The sequence below is a fragment of the Papio anubis genome, chromosome 5 (genome assembly GCF_008728515.1).
Source record: "Papio anubis isolate 15944 chromosome 5, Panubis1.0, whole genome shotgun sequence".
Classification (NCBI taxonomy): domain Eukaryota; kingdom Metazoa; phylum Chordata; class Mammalia; order Primates; family Cercopithecidae; genus Papio; species Papio anubis.
The window spans coordinates 13,110,196-13,126,555 of NC_044980.1; the positions used below are offsets into that span (position 1 = coordinate 13,110,196).

Here is a 16,360-nt window from a genome sequence, read left to right on the forward strand (position 1 = left end):
CTTCTGGTGGGATAAAATTTTAAAATAGTAGCAGAAATGAATTAAGAATGTCTTTCTGCATCAGAAAAAGCAGACTGACCAAACAATGAAATTGGATCTTTTAAAAGTGGTGTTTGATCATTTAAAAGAGGATGAGTAAATGTTTTCCAAGCAGAAAGAAATTTAGCACCTAAATAATTTAGTGACACAAACCTTCACAGAACACATAATGCATAGTAGAACACACTCTCATTCAGACCTCGTTTAATGTAACTCATGTTTATGAGACTTGAAAAATCGTAACCCCCAAAAAATTAAAAAGCCAGATGAATGTCTGGGAGCAACAGAAGGTCAGGGGTGACAATGACAAATAGCAAGGGAGAGTCCAAGAGCAGGGGCTTTGCCACCAGGTAAATGTCAGGAACCTGGAATCACTTGTCAGGATTCCACCCAAAGTCCAAGTCCATTGGCAGAATCTCATATTATAATTATCTGGGACAAATCTGTTTGGCCCACTAGTTTCATAAGCTACTTATTGTTACAGCTGTCGTATGCGCCTCACCCCAGGCTCCAGCCATAGCGGTCACTTGAGCAATGCTGAATTGAAAACTGAAAGAAAGATGGTGCTGAATTCACAACTTGGGAAATAGAGGTGGAGTGGGTATTCCCAATTAATTGCTTTGAGATTTGAACATGAAAGAAAAGACAATAAAGCTTCCAGAAGAAAACTAGAAATCTGCCTTGGATGTGGGCAAAGATCTCCTAAACAGAACATAGAAAGCACTATTAGGAAAAATATTAATAAATTGGACTACATTAAACCTAAGAATTTCTGTTTATCAAAAGACACCATTAATCGAGGGAACAACTAATGCCAGAAAGCAGCAGAAGATATTCGCAAACATATAAATGACAAATTAGTCACATTTTATATATAAGGAAATTCTACAAAGTAATAAAAAAAAAATTAACTGGACAAGCAATTCCAACAGGCACTTAACAAAAGAATTCCCCAGAGGCTCATAAGCCTATGGAAAGGTCGGGAAATACAAATTAAATCAACAATAATAAGACACCACTACAAACTCATCAGAGTAGCTAAAAGTAGAAAACAGTGAGGATGTTGAGCAACTCATACACTGCTGGTGGGTATATATATTGACACACCATTTTTGAAAACTCTTCAGCACTACCTACCAAAGCTGATTAAACGTGTATAACCAAAGGCCCAGAAATTCCACTCCTGAGCATGAAACCAACAGGAATGCACAGCTAGAGCCACCAAATGACCAATATTCACAGCAGCTTGATTTATAAAAGCCATAAATTAATACTAACCCCAAAATTCATCAACAGTACAGGGACAAACGAAATGAAGCATATTACAGTGTTTCACACTGGTGCTGGTTCAAACAGGCTTGGAAGAAATGATTGTTAAATTTCCAGGAATTCTACAAACTTGTTAGACTCAGTCATTATCAAAAATTAAAATATATAAGCTTACAATTAAATAAACAATATTTCAAGCAAAGGTTATAGTCAAAGCTCATAACTTGCTAATTCTGAGACTAAATTTTACTATCATCTGTGCTTTTGAGGTCATTTACAACTATTGTATATATATGGTGGAAACGCTACACAATGGCATACTACCATGCACCTCTTCTCAACTCTAGATGCAGCAACATCATTTTGGCAGCTTAAAATAGCCATCATGGGAGTGCTTACACCATGGCAAGACTTCAAATCAGAGCTTTTTTTTGCTTTTTTTTTTTCCTTTCTCCCTTAAGAATCAGTTGTTAAACATTTCTCACACACACTACAGCACATTTATATACTGGGAAACTATATAATAATGAAAAAGGAAAGACTGTTATTTGCAACAAAAAGAATGAATTTCACAGACATGTTGAATGAAAGAGGTCAAAACAAAAGCGTTCATACAATATTATTTCATATATGCAAATTTCAAAACAGGCAAAGCGAACTATCTGGATAAAGGTAAGGATACAATTATCTTAAGGAAAGTTATTGACTTGGTTGGGGCACAAGAGAGATTTCTGGGGCCTGAAAATATGTGATTTTCTTCCAGTGTTCACAAATAGGTATATACATATGTAAATATTCATCAAGCTATACATTTAAAATTTGTGCATTTATTCATGTTAAGTTCTATCTCATAAAATTAAAAAAGCTGTAAATTAACACTAAAAAATTACTACTGAGAAATGCAAAATACAAATACTTGTATATATTTGTATTCATGTGAATATAATATAAACACACACTTATTGTCTTCTTAAAATGATTTTTTTAACTTTTATTGAAGTATACATAACACTGATGATGCCTTAATACAACTAAAATCTGTCAGGAAAAACTCTAATGCTAATAATGTTTTATATTCAAAACAGAAAGTTTTACTCTGAAAAAAACATGTATGTAGAGTGAATTCTTTCTTTAGAAACTTACTATACCAAAAGGACTCCTATGCCAGTGAAGAATGAGTTCCCTCTTAGCCCATCACCACTGAACTACCAACCTGTAAGTTCTGTAAAAAGTTCCCTGCAGTCATCAGTTTTAAGGATTCCTGCCAGGAGGGCATGGTACAGCTTTTTTCCAGGTCAATTTTGACAGCATTGACTTTCCTTTGAAACAGCAGCAGTACGCAATCCATGATCCGCATGATGAGATGAGGGGGACGGCCCAACGTGCGGACAGTGGCGATGTCCGAAGGCCTGATGGTCTGGGGGATGAAAGGAAGGATCAACCAACCTCAGACAGGAAAGCACAGACAAGCAAACCTTACATGTCCAAATGCTGCTATTTCAACAGAGGACAGAAAACTGTTTTAAGTTAGATGCAGAGCCATGGGGTCTAGATGCATATTTAATCCCAAGGAAACACCATGTCCCAACAAATTCAAATTTCTACTATTCAAACTAGCAGTGAGAGGAAGGAAATGTTGGCGAGCAGATCAGGAGCTGTGACTTCTCTGAAAGTGCACAGATGGCTTTGTGCCAGAAAAAAGAAAGATTTAATCTGGAAGAAAAAGAATAGTCAGCACATAAGTAGATTTCGAGGTTCAAAACCAGGAAAATTACAGTATTTGCAGTGCTTTTTTACTCATTAGCTATGTAGGTCAAGAATCTGCCTCTCTCTCTTAAACAATTCAGGCTTGTCACTGTGGACCGACACCAGAGGGTAGCCGCAGGGCTGACAGATTGAATAATTAGAGGTTTCTTAGCTGGGAACTGACCTTTAAATGACGGGACTTGAGCAATATGAATTTTACGAAGCTCTCTCTTAGAAAAGTTCCATTCAATTTCTAGTACATATATTCTTACAGAGTAAATGATTTAATAGTCACATACACCTGTTTTGGTTGATAATAACTGCTCAATTGCCTAAAACTCACTATGGAATAAGTATTGAAAAAATGTTAAATGTAAGAATTGGAAACAATCCTATCTCTAGGACAAATAGTATATATTCCTTCCTTCCAGATCTTCAAAACATCCATCTGGTTTGTATTTGCATCCTTTCTATCAAAAGACAGTAACCAATGACCTTCTAGTAAAAGTGAATGATTTTTTCTCCAAGGACTGAGGAAAAAGAAAAAACACTAAACTTGGTCAATTAGGAATGTAACTACATACCTTGAAAAGGTTTGTATATATATAGTTTTGCATTTATTTTTTGTTTTTTATTTTGAGACCTGAGTCTCACTCTGTCACCCGGGCTGGAGTGCAGTGGCGTAATCTCAGCTCACTGCAACCTCCCCCTCCCAGGTTCAAGTGATTCTCGTGCCTTGGCCTCCTGAATAGCTGGGACTACAGGCACACGCCACCATGCCCAGCTAATTTTTCTTGTTTGTTTTTTTTTTTAAAGTAGAGACAGGGTTTTACCATGTTGGCCAGGCTGGTCTCAAACTCCTGACATCAGGTGATCTGCCCACCTCGGCATCCCAAAGTACTGTGATTACAGGCATGAGCCACCAAGCCCAGCCTATTTTAATATATTAATACTAGCATTTATGAAAGACAGACAGCTGGAAGTTAGGGTGAATGTGTAGTAGGGAACTGAAAATGGCAAATAGACCTTTATTTGAGGTGCGCAGCTATAAAAGAAAAGAGAAAAATAGAACAGCAGACAGTGAGGAAAGTAGGGTAGGGTCAAATTAAAGTTATATAAAATGTAAGGGCCAGGCATGCTTATTTTACTTTAGCTTTAAAAATAATTTTCAAACAGAATGGTGCTCAGCTGTGTTAGATGCCCAGGTAAAAGAAGTTGGAGAGGGGAACAAAAACTCAACCTGTTTCACCTAAGCATTAAAGTCCTCTTTTTTCTGCAGGCCAAGAAATATGACTGTTATATAATCTCCTATATGCTGTGGCAATAATAGAACAGTTATCTAACATCTGGAGATATTTTTTATTTTTGCTCTGAGCTGGTTAAAGTCAGATTAATATCAAGATAGGAAGAGACACATTCTCTGCACAAGATTTGTTATCTTATTTGTTGTATAGATTTAGGTAACCTGATGTCAAAATGTTAGCGTTCGTACATACCTGGAACTCTCTTAGTAAAAGTGAGTCTTCAAAACTGGACCAGCCTTTAAGGTGTGGCCTAGTTCACTAAACTCATTTCATTTTCTCAAACTCCAGCCTCCTTTGTAATTTTGCCATTGGTGTATTGCCACACAGTTTGATATGGTTTAGCTCTGTGTCCCCACCCAAATCTCATCTCAAACTGTAATCTCCACAGTCAAGGAAGGGACCTGGTGGGAGGTGACTGGATCATGGGGACAGTTTCCCCCATGCTGTTCTCATGATAGTGAGTGAGTTCTCAGGGGATCTGATGGTTTCAAAGTGGCAGTTTCCCCTGTTCTCTCTCCTGCTGTCTTGTGAAGAAGGAGTCTGTTGCCGTACACCTTCTGCCATGATCGTAAGTTTCCTGAAGCCTCCCCAGCCAAGGGGAACTGTGAGTCTTTTGTTTATAAATTACTCAGTCTCAGGTAACATCTTTATAGAGTGTGAACACAGACTAATACACAATTCTACTGTTTAATTGCATTGGAAGCCTGCTCAAACTCTCTCATTAATGAGCTACATCAGATCAGTAGTTCTTTAGTTGGGTAATTCATAGACAGAAAACATTGTATCTTACAGATCACCTACTCCAATGGCCTCAATGAATGAGTGAGGGAATGTTGCCTTAGAAAGTTGGTGTGACTTTTCCAGCATTACAGCTTATTGATGACAGAGTTGAAATGAGGACCCAGGACTCTTGACCACCAGTATATGGCACTGCCCAACACTGATGAGTGAAGAGAGTGAGATGTTAAGTAGAATATGCAAAACCCATAAAGAGCTAATAAAGTCTCTGGCAGAAAATATTACTTGGAATCACTCCAGTGGATAGAGCTTTGGTCTGAAGCAGTAGAGCATTTCCTTGCTGTTATTAATCTTTTTAGCCTTAGTCTGCCTCTTAGGCCCTAAAGTTGACATCTGTTATATCACATAGATGTACCTGCAATGCAGCTTCTGCCTCTTCCAAAGCTGGTTTTGCTGCTTCCAGTTTTTCTTCAGCAATGGCTTTGTCTTTAGAGATGCTGTCCACAATGGCCTGGGCCCTGTCCTTCACCTTCTGTACCTCAGCCTTGACCTTTTCAGCAGCCTGTGCTTTCATTGTCACTTCTTTTAAGACCTAATTCCATATAAAGCAAACAATACTTCGTCAAAAAGTATTAAACATCCAGCAGAAAATGCACATTTTTGCCTTGATTTGTTGATTTTGTCCACTCACCCAGTTTTTTATACATAAGATTAAGAGTATTTTATTCCAATGGAAAGTAATGTATAATTTGATAGTTAAAGCCACTGAATATGTATAGACCATTAACACTTGTGAACTTGGAATTCAAAAGGAATGTGGCACACGTGTAAATGCCCACCCACCGTGTCGGCTTTATTGTTGGCCACTTGTAGCTCCTTTTCTTTCACTTCCAGTTCTTTACTCAAGGCTGCAACAGACTCTGAAGCTTCTTTGAGCTTTTCCAATCCAGTATTCATTCTGGGATTGAAAATCCAAGCAAACAATGTTAAAATGTGTAGGACTCGGATGCAATTTTCAAGTACTGGTCCACCAGTGAGTAGTAATGGTTATATCTGAAGATTGCATGTATGCAAGTAGCAAACCCAAGAGGGCTTAGCAAAAAGGATACAGGTCCAGGCTTGACTCTAGACGGATAATACGTATGTTCTTCACAGACCTCGTGCAAGAACAGTGAACCTGCTAGAACACGCATCATGAAATTAGGAACCATGAGGCTAGAATCTGTATCATGCAGGAAACATACTTAATGACATTAGACTAAATGACGATAGACTTCAAATGCTTGAAGCCCTGTCATGGAAGAAGGAAAATAATGCCTGTTTTTTCAAAAGAGACTAAAGAAATTAAAAGAAGAATGATGTGGGCTTAAGAAACAAATTTAAAGCCATCAAAACAGCTGTAGGAAGGAACTAGCTGCCTGCCTGAACCTGAAATAACGTGACCTTAAAGATGGGAACCCTCAGAGTCATTTCATGTAACCACCCACCCAGGGATTCCTTACCCTGGCTCATTCTAGCCATGCTCAGGAAGATGATCTGATTGTTCAGAAAAGCAGAGGGCAGAGCAGTGACATTTGGAAGAAACTTCAGGGAAGCAGGGATGCTCCTTAGGCAGTGAACATATGCATCAACCTGGCTTTTCCCGCTCAGTCACTCAGAAGGGATGGGAAGAGAAGGGTGAGAAGAGGGAAGAGGGGATGTCTGCATTCGCAACTCCCTTCCAGGTCTATGACTTCTATCCTGATGTCACTCAATATTATAGAAAGCAGTGGGCCACATAAAAACCTGGCAATAGTTTATCCTACTGGGCAAGGAATGGTCAATAGGCTCTAGAGGAAGGTTTCCCAACCTCAGCACCACAGACATTTGGGACTGGATACTTCTTTGTTGTGACAGAAAAGAACTGCAGGAAGTTTAGCAGCATCCCTAAGCCTCTACCCACATATGCCAGCAGTACTCCTCCCCTGCCCTGCCGCCTCAGTTGTGACACACAAAAATGTCTCTGGTCATTGCAAAATATCCACCAGGGCAAATCTGTCCCTGGTCGAGAGCCACGGCTTTAATATAGCTTTGTATATGAACATCACACTTACCTGTTGGCCAGGGTCTGCACCTCCATATGCTTTTCTCCATATATGAGCTTATAGCCCTGAATAAAGGAGAGGTATGATTTGGGCGTCACATGGGTAGAACGTCGGAATCTCTGGAAATAATCAGCACACTTCTCGGCCACCCCATCCTGGAAGGAGCCCATGCATTGGACTACCTCCTTCTTGATTTCCAAACTGCAGTCAATATCATAGGAAGCGAGGAAGTGCTCAGACACTAGAGAGCATAAAGATGACAGTGTGTGAAATATGCATGTAAGTTACCCTTTTAAAACTTAACTGTTTACTTCTAATACTTAGACATTTCTTAGGAATGCAAACCATTTTTGTAGCCCCAGCTAGGTCGATCTATGTCAGCATTTTTGGCCCCAGGCCTATAACATCAACAATTTTATTTTCTGTTTCATATATAAAACTATAAAAAAACTTTAAACCTCTCATCACTCTTTGTTGTCTGGTGCTTGTGCAGAGACATCTCTTATACACAGCTGCAGGTTCTGGTCAGCAGCCAACCTGTTTTATGGCTTACATCAGGACAAATGGTACAAATAACTCAGAAATCAGTGCCCACCTGGTACTCATATTTAACAATGCCATTTATTTTGTCACTCAGAACCTGTCATACCCTTAGTTCCCCCCTGGCTCTGACTGCATTTGGCATGTGGAAACGCTCATCACTAAATTGTTTTATGCCGGAGTCATCTTGTTCTTAAATGTGGCAGCTGGTCATTTGTGGTCAGTTCTCATTTACAGTATTCTTTAAGAATGTTTGGGTAAAAAAAAATCTCCTGTTGGAGACCTTTACCTTCCCCACAGTGCCAAATGGGGGACCAATTCTAAGACAGCCTTCCCTGCTATGGGAATAGGCTCATCAATCACCACGTACACCGAATGCCTGTTGCAGAGCCACCACAGAAATGGGTGCCATGGAATGAAAGAGGAACGTGAAACCTGGTCTCAACCCCAGGGAATTTGTAAGAGTCACACATAATGCAGTTAAAATTATCACAACCATTTCTATGTATCTCAGAAGAAACAGCCTATGTATGTAAGTATTGTAAAGAGAAATATGATCAATAAAATGGGAGAAAAATGAATCAAGTAAGCAAGGCTTAAAAAGGCAAAGACATAAAAATAGTATTTATCACCATCAGTACTCAATTACTAAAGTTCTTAAGGTTGTTATTGGGGGGCTGTATTCATATTTATGTAAATAATAGAGAAAATTCATCAGCTTGGTTACAAAAACAGTATACCATACACTGAAAGGCAATAATTAAGATAATCAAAAGTCACATTTTCTCATTTAGCCAACCAGTACCAAGAACTGTTTAAACTCTAAGAAGTTCAAGTCTGGGCACTGGAATCATAGAACAATTCACACTTATGACACATTTTGTGTAGGTGTTAACTGCAATGGCTGCGGTGTCTACCATGTGCCAGGCATGATGCCAAATGCTTTACTTGGCATTATGGGATATTCTCGGGGAAGTGCCCACTTTCTGAAAACTTCTTTGTATTTATCACGTAATTATTTTCTTCCTTCTTATGTGAACAGACAGTATCAATAATGGTGACCTTATTCTTTACGTAGCAAATTGTCTTTTTGTCTCTCCAAAAAGACAAAGAGAATAAAATCAGGATGGATTCTAAGTATATTTTTCCACAGACCCAGGCTCTCTGGTGCAGGAAAGGTTACAGAGAGAAACGGAACATTCCCTCTTAGAGTGACCCGTGCCTGCTGAGATTCAGTCAAGGGGCCAGAAAACCCTCTGTCATCTTCAATATCCCATCACCAAGGCAGCAATGCCAGTTTTGTAGCTACCTCCCGGCATTTTACAACATAAAGTAAAGCATATTTTTCTTTAAATGATTCGTCAACAGATTCAGTCCATTTAAATTCATACATATAAAAAACTCACTTTTTTTCCAAAGGTATTTAAAAGTTATTAAAATTACTACCAAATCCAGTATCAGCCCTAGGGGCTTCTTTAAATTAGAAAAACTTTTCCAATTTATTATTAAAAGTATTAATAACATAATACTTTTATTTATTGGAAATACTTCTTATGATCCGAATGAAATGCTAACACAAACGAATGATATATTTCTTTCTAGATGCAGCTGGAGATAATAATTTAATTCAGAATCAATATCCTTAAGGCAATGAAAATAATAGTTTTTCTAGAAACCTTGTTGCTAATTTTCTAAAAAGAATAAATAACACTGAAATCCCTAAGCGTATAAGTACTTTAATCCTCACAGATGCTATTCTTTCAGGATAACATTACACAGGTTACTGTTGGGTGTGGAAACGTTGATTTTCCCAACAAGATTTTCTATTTATTGAAGAAAGAAACCGTGTCTTACGTCTTTTAATTATTTTATCCATTACTATGACTAGCATAGTATCAAATATTTATGTAGTATGCAGGCTGTAAATAGACTAAATTGGAGCTATAACCACAAAAATTACTGGTTATCAAAAGGTTTAAAAATATTTAAATGTGCAGGTAAATTATGTAAAGCATCAATGTTATAGATACAGGAGGTCCAAGAAAATGGGAAAATTTCAAATATTCCCAAGAGAACAGAGGAAGGTTGAAGGATGTGATGTATCTTGATTAAGCCTTGGAGCTTGCATAAATAAAAAAGATAGAGAAGAATATTCTTGGTAGAGGGACTTGTGTGAAAAGAAAAGGATGACTAAACCATGTTCAGAGGGCAAAGAGGTATATCCAAAGTTGAACTAGAGAAAGACTGCAAGTGATCAAGGCCATATTATGGAAAGATGATGAATTTCTACACAGTCTGATCCATTCGTTCAACATCATAAGTATCAAACACCTGTAGCTGCTGAAATTGTGAACAAAGGATGTGTAGTTCTTGACCTCATGGGAGTTTTTAGTCTAGTCAGACATTAATTTAGTTTTTAGTCTAGTACACATTAATCAAATAAATAACACAACTAGGTACACAAATTACACACTGTGGTTAATCCCAAGAAGAAAAGGCACAGAGTGCTATGGAATGGATAACAGGGGACCTGGCTTAGTGGGGAAACGGAGGGAAGCAAAGGAAGATTCTCCTGAAGAGATGACATTTAGCTGAGCCGGCATTATCCAGACAAAGCAGGAGTGGGTGGGGAGAAATGGGAGGAGGACAGCATTGCATGGAAAATAACCACCAAAAAAAATAAAATAAAATAAATTTTTAAAAAGCATATTCAAGGATCCAGGAAGACAGAGCAGGAAGGAAAAGGGACCTCAGGAGAGGCTGGGGAGGTAGGTAGGGTCAGCTCTTCCCAGCATGAAGGTCATGCTAAAGGTTGTGCTTTTTCCTAGGAACAACAGGAAGACATGGAAGGTTTTAAGCAGAAACAAATGCACCTGTATTTGTGTTTTTGCCATTTTTTCTGTCTGCAATGTGAGATGGATGAGGGACAGGTGAAAGAGGTGAAGAGATCATTAGAAAGCTATTTGGGTTTTCCAGGTGAGCAGCAATGATAGCTTGGCCTAGGATGTCAGAGAAAGGGAGATGACTTGGTGATAGGTAAGACTTGAGAGCTGGGGAAAGGGGAGGTGTTGACAACAAAGGGGTCTCAGGTTGCCTAGTTTGATGAGCGATAATGGCCCTTCCTGAAAGGGGGAGACATTTTGAGTTTCAGACATTTTGAGGTTAAGAAACTTGTGAAGCATCCATAAGAATGGACCAGGCAGGCAGCTGACTACACAGATTTCAAGCCAGGAGACAGACTAGACTGGAGAAAAAATTGATGGCACATATTATAAAGGAGGATGTGGACGAGCTTTCCTGGGGAGAGACTCTGGAGTACAGAATTGAGTCTGTCTTGCGTCTGTTAACAAGTCTGTCTTGTCTTGAGTCTGTCCAATAACATCATGAAGCTCAATACGTACGTTCTGAATAAACGAACAAATAGATTCATGCATCGAGGTCGGGATATTTGCTAGTGACTGAGGATAAAGAAAGGAAAGTTTCTCTGCCTTCTGTGTAATCTTGGTTTGGGTTGGTGTGATAAGATTTAAAAGAATGGGACAATGAGAAATTAACAAAGGAGGGATCAATAAGACCTTTGTCTACAAAAGAAGAGATGACTGAAATAGGAACTTAACAAAAAGAGCTTCATATTTAAATCATCTCAATTATGGCATATTACAGTATCTGTCACCTGAAATTGTTATTTTTATTGTTAGTGATAATACCTTACAGAGCATTTTATGAAGTACTTGCATACTTATAACTGTATTTCATAATAAACTTTAACACAGCTCTGAAATACTCTTGATCTGTGCTCTGCATGTATATCCTACTTGAGTTTTAAAATCTTACCTCCAGTTATATTTAAATTTTTATGGGACTTTAAATTTTAAATCACTGGTCTTTTCTCAAACTTTACAAGACCAAAGACAGAACTGTGCTGTACATTTATTTCACAAACATGTCAAAATAGTCTGTGTTTAAAAGCCACAGATTGGAAAACCACTATTGTCAATAGTGATGCACTGAGAATAAAACTTCCCCAGTAGATAAGAATTTGTTTTAAAAATAGGTAATTGATAGATGATCAATAAATAGATGATGGATAGATGGATGGATGGATGGATGGATGGATAGATAATAGACAGATAATAGATGGATAGATAATGGATGGATAGATAGATATTAACAGATAGATATTTAGATACATAATAGAGATAGACAGACAGATAGATAGATAGATAGATAGATAGATAGATAGATAGATAGATAAATAGATAGATAGACAGACAGATTACCTAGGTTTCAGTCTCAGTACTGATCCTACTAACTTTTCCACCTATGGCAACCCTCAACTTCACACTCTTCAGTTTTTCCTTCTCTAAAGGGCATCTCTTGGTTAATCAGTCATTCTCAGACGGGGTACCACAGAGCTGTAGAGGAAATGGTGAGGGCAGCAGAAGTGGGGAATAAGAGGATGAGGCTCCAGAACACTTCCTCCCACAACCCCCATCCACTTTTCACTGTGTTATCTACTAGGACTACTTGTAAGGTATTACTGGGAAATAGGGTTCTTCTGCATAAAACATTTTTAAAAGTTTGAAAACTACTGTCCTGAATCAGGGTCCTCCTGATGTTCTGATGTAATAGGGATGAGACCTGGGTATGTGCATCTTTTAAAATATCAACAGACAATTTCTCACCAAAAGCTTTCAAAAAAAAAACAAAAAAACAAAAAAACAAAAAGCTAAATGTATGCTCTCTAACCTCTCCTCTACTATTTTTATGTTCCAATTTCATTTGCAAAGTAACGAAGCACTAATGATCCATGGCATGGAAGATCAGAAAGAAGCAGAAGCAGCAAAGGGTCCAGTCAGAGACCATGCTGCTTAACATCTTTTGTCGAGGACAGAAACCAGCAGATAATTGCTGGACAATGTTTTCCTCTTTGATTCTCAGCATTGCAGCCTTGAGAAGGAAATAGCCAAGAGATACTTGGCTTTAACTACTCTTGGGCTAACAAACCTACTTAAAAAGAACACAAATGCTGTCCATGAAATTAAACCTCTGTGCCTTGCTGTGACATCCTGGAGCCAGCCTGGAGATCCAACTGAGGCAGAGACTTCAAGCATCCCTGAAAACACTAGAATCCTTGCACACTAACCCAATGGGATACAAACTGAATACCTCATTCTCTAAAAACCACACTCTGAGAAAAATTAGCTACCAAACAAGAAAGAGCATCATCTTATAACAGAAATTCTCAAATATTGGACAGAATGAGTTACTCAACTCAGCAGAGAGAGAGCAAACAGCAGAGAATGTAAATAAATAAGTAAACACTATAAGCCAGAAGCCTGGCATACACATTTCCATACTAACCAGCAACTAAAGCATCTTTGGGCCATCGGCTGAACCAGTCAATTGTGCATCCTGAAATTAAGGCAGGGAACTTCAAAGCTCTGTTTCGAAACTTCTCCCCCACTGGCGAGAAGCAGAGTACAATATGAAGGTTCTGTCGGACCCGACTCATGAAGTAGTCGTGCAGGTTCTCACTGGTAGGAGGGCACTTGGGGAATTCTTTTTTCATGACTGACACCAGGTTGCTATTAATTTCATCAGTTTCATCTCGCGCAAATAGATTAGAGACCTTAAAAAGAAGTACAAGCATGCAAATTCAGTACACACACAGGAAAATAGATCAAAATGTAGAGCTTAATACATAAATGTCTTTTCTCCGTTTGTGTTCTCGAACTCACCTAACGAAAATTAACTGAAAGTTTTCAAGATGAAATACACCACGTTTTAAAATAAACAAATGATTCTACTATTAACTGCAAAGTTGTAGCTCTGGGAGGGAGTAAACGGACATGCCAAAAATCTAATTAGCTTTCTTTCTAACTTTGCCCTTCTGTTTTTTTCATTTGTTACTTGGAACATTCACTGATGTTTTAAATGCCTAGCTCCAAATTTTGATGTAGAGTTTTATTCTTCAAAAACCCAATAGAAAAACCCATCCTTCATACTGATGACTTAATACCCATTCCCAATAGCACTTTTCATGCCATTAACGGAAGAAAATATGTAGAGCTCTAAGTTGGAGGAAATCTGAAGGGATAAAACACATAAAGAATAAATGAATTCCTACCTCACCTGATGATAAAACATTGTTCATATATTCCAAAAATGATTCATCTTTAATCTCATTGTCTGTGAAAATAAAAGTGATTCCTTTGCCTTGCTGACCAGCTGTTCTATACAAAACCTTCAGATCTTCCATCAGATTTGATGTGTTGTAGGATCTAAAGAAATATTTTCATTTTGTCATTAGCCAAAATGTTTTCATGAGAGGGAAAGAACCTTGTAACAATGCATTATGCCATTTAGCCACCAAAAAAAAAAAAAATGCTGATTTTGTTCCATCATATAGGTATGTGTTCTATATGAATGTTACTGATTAATTTTTAAAACTCCACATTTCATAAAACATTATAATTAATGTTTTTGCACAAAAAAAACTATACTGAAAAGTCAACCTGGAACAAAAATAAAATTTTTACCACAACCAGATGTCATTACATTTCAAAATGTATCATTTTGAAAATTTTTTGACAATGATAATAGAAAAGTCAAATTCAATTACTGATATTTGATTGGCAATGGGTATTTGAGATGACAATTCACAAATTAAATAAATGCAAGCTTTGGTAATACAGGGTGGGTGAGATGCCATGCTATAAACAATGCCTTCCTCATCCCCCAACACCATTATCATCATTGCACGTTTGTATTATACATAAATGAGCTTGTTTTCTGAGCAATCAGTAGACTGTACTAGAATACCTGGAAAAGTTATGAAATATCCCACTCTGAAGGTTCTCTAATTACCCAAAGTGATCTTTAGGTGGAAATAAACCTACAGTCAAGAAATATTAGAGAGTTCCCACTGTGGAGTGCTACATTATGCCAAAAGTATAAATAAAATTATCCCAATTCTGGAGACTCAGACTTACTAAATTATTATTCCTACTTTAGTCACTAAATAAACTCAGAATTCAGAGTGCAAGAGCAAACAGCCATCTGATTTTTTTAAAACTAGTGAATACTTAACTCTACCTTTTTCTAACTTCTGTAACCTATACCCTAGAATTGGAAATATCACAACCATGCATCAATACTTCTAGAAGACACCTAGAGAAGTGACATCAGAAAACAAATACTTCTAGAAGACACCTAGAGAAGTGAGACACCTAGAGAAGTGACATCAGAAAACAAATACTTCTAGAAGACACCTAGAGAAGTGACATCCGAGAACTCAAAATACAAATACTTCTAGAAGACACTTAGAGAAGTGAGATTCAAGAGATCAGAAAACAATTCAAAGACACAGCCTCCAAAAAAGGAAGAAAGGAAGAAAGGAAGAAAGGAAGGAGGAAGGAAGGAAGGAAGGAAGGAAGGAAGGAAGGAAGGAAGGAAGGAAGGAAGGAAGGAAGGAAGGAAGAAAGAAAGAGAGAGAGAGAAAGGAAAAGGAAAACATCTCACCCAGCTTCTTGTGATATGGGGAAAATTTTCAACCCAGTCTCTTGGATCTCAAGGGCCCACTGCCTCAAATAATATGACCTAAGACACCTAACAAATAGTCGTGCTTCCCAAGTGAGAGGCTCTTGCATCTCAGCCTTAGTCACATGGCTGTACAAAGCCTTTAGAAGTTTGATAACATCTTGAAAGCTATGAAAAGGAAAGAAAGACCCTGGCCCTTCGTCTCATCAGTAATGGATCATTCCTGGTGTGACATGTAGAGGAACTAGTCTGCCACAGTGAGAGTTGTGGTTGAATACGCTGGCTGCGCCATTGTGGTGCAGTAAAAGTCACACCAGACTAGAAACTGGAAGTCTTACAATCAATTCCCAGATAGATCCAAGATGATGGGCAAGCCATAGCCTCTCTGAGCTTCAGCTGCAAGATGGGCTGCTGCTATCTGTCCTACTAACTCACGAGGTTTTTTTGAAGATCAAATTAGCTCATGCATATAAAAGTGCTTTGAAAACTACAAGGTTTTATACGAATGTTAGGAACAAAAATTTGATTCCCATCCCTTTCCTGTACAAGTTGTCTTTCATGTAGCTTGGTTCCTAACCAAAAACTAGAAGAATCATATGCAATGTAACTAGAATTATTTCTCTCTGTCCCAGTACTTGAATTAAACAGTAATCTTTGGATTTATTCTCCAAGAAGAACCCTATAGGTCAGACAAAACAAAAAGTGTAACAATAGCTTAAATATTTGAATCTCCAAACCCAATGCTTAGTAACTTTCAGCCTTCATCCTAGCAGGTATCTATGGGCCTCCCTCAATGAGACAGGTCAGCAACATGTTCTGCTCATCAGTGCCCAACTTCTTGCTCCTACACCTAGAAATTAATGTCAAATGATTTTCAGCCCAGCCTAACTTCCCAAACTGGCCTCCTGGTTCTAACCTTATCTTGGTTAATCCTGAAAAATCTGTTTCACCTCTCCGAATCACCTCTGTTTATCTCTTCATGTTCACTTTTCATGTGCTAATTATGTTTTCTCCCTGCACTACACCCACATCTGTGGTCAACTCCTCTGAGTTTCCCTGTCTTGATAAGTAGCAGCACCATCTAGGTAGTTTCCCAAG

General features: G+C 38.1%; 1 protein-coding gene across 1 annotated transcript in view; it reads right to left on the reverse strand.

The window, feature by feature from the left end:
- The window catches only part of DNAH5 (dynein axonemal heavy chain 5), a 239,087-nt gene that overhangs the window by 70,080 nt on the left and 152,647 nt on the right, over positions 1-16,360 (reverse strand). Inside the window, exons 54-59 of the mRNA XM_031666810.1 lie at positions 13,851-14,004; positions 13,085-13,352; positions 7,190-7,421; positions 5,940-6,054; positions 5,512-5,688; positions 2,522-2,725 (exon numbers count right to left, since the gene is read on the reverse strand). Coding sequence (XP_031522670.1) covers positions 2,522-2,725; positions 5,512-5,688; positions 5,940-6,054; positions 7,190-7,421; positions 13,085-13,352; positions 13,851-14,004 — 1,150 coding nt within the window. The remainder of the gene's footprint in view (positions 1-2,521; positions 2,726-5,511; positions 5,689-5,939; positions 6,055-7,189; positions 7,422-13,084; positions 13,353-13,850; positions 14,005-16,360) is intronic.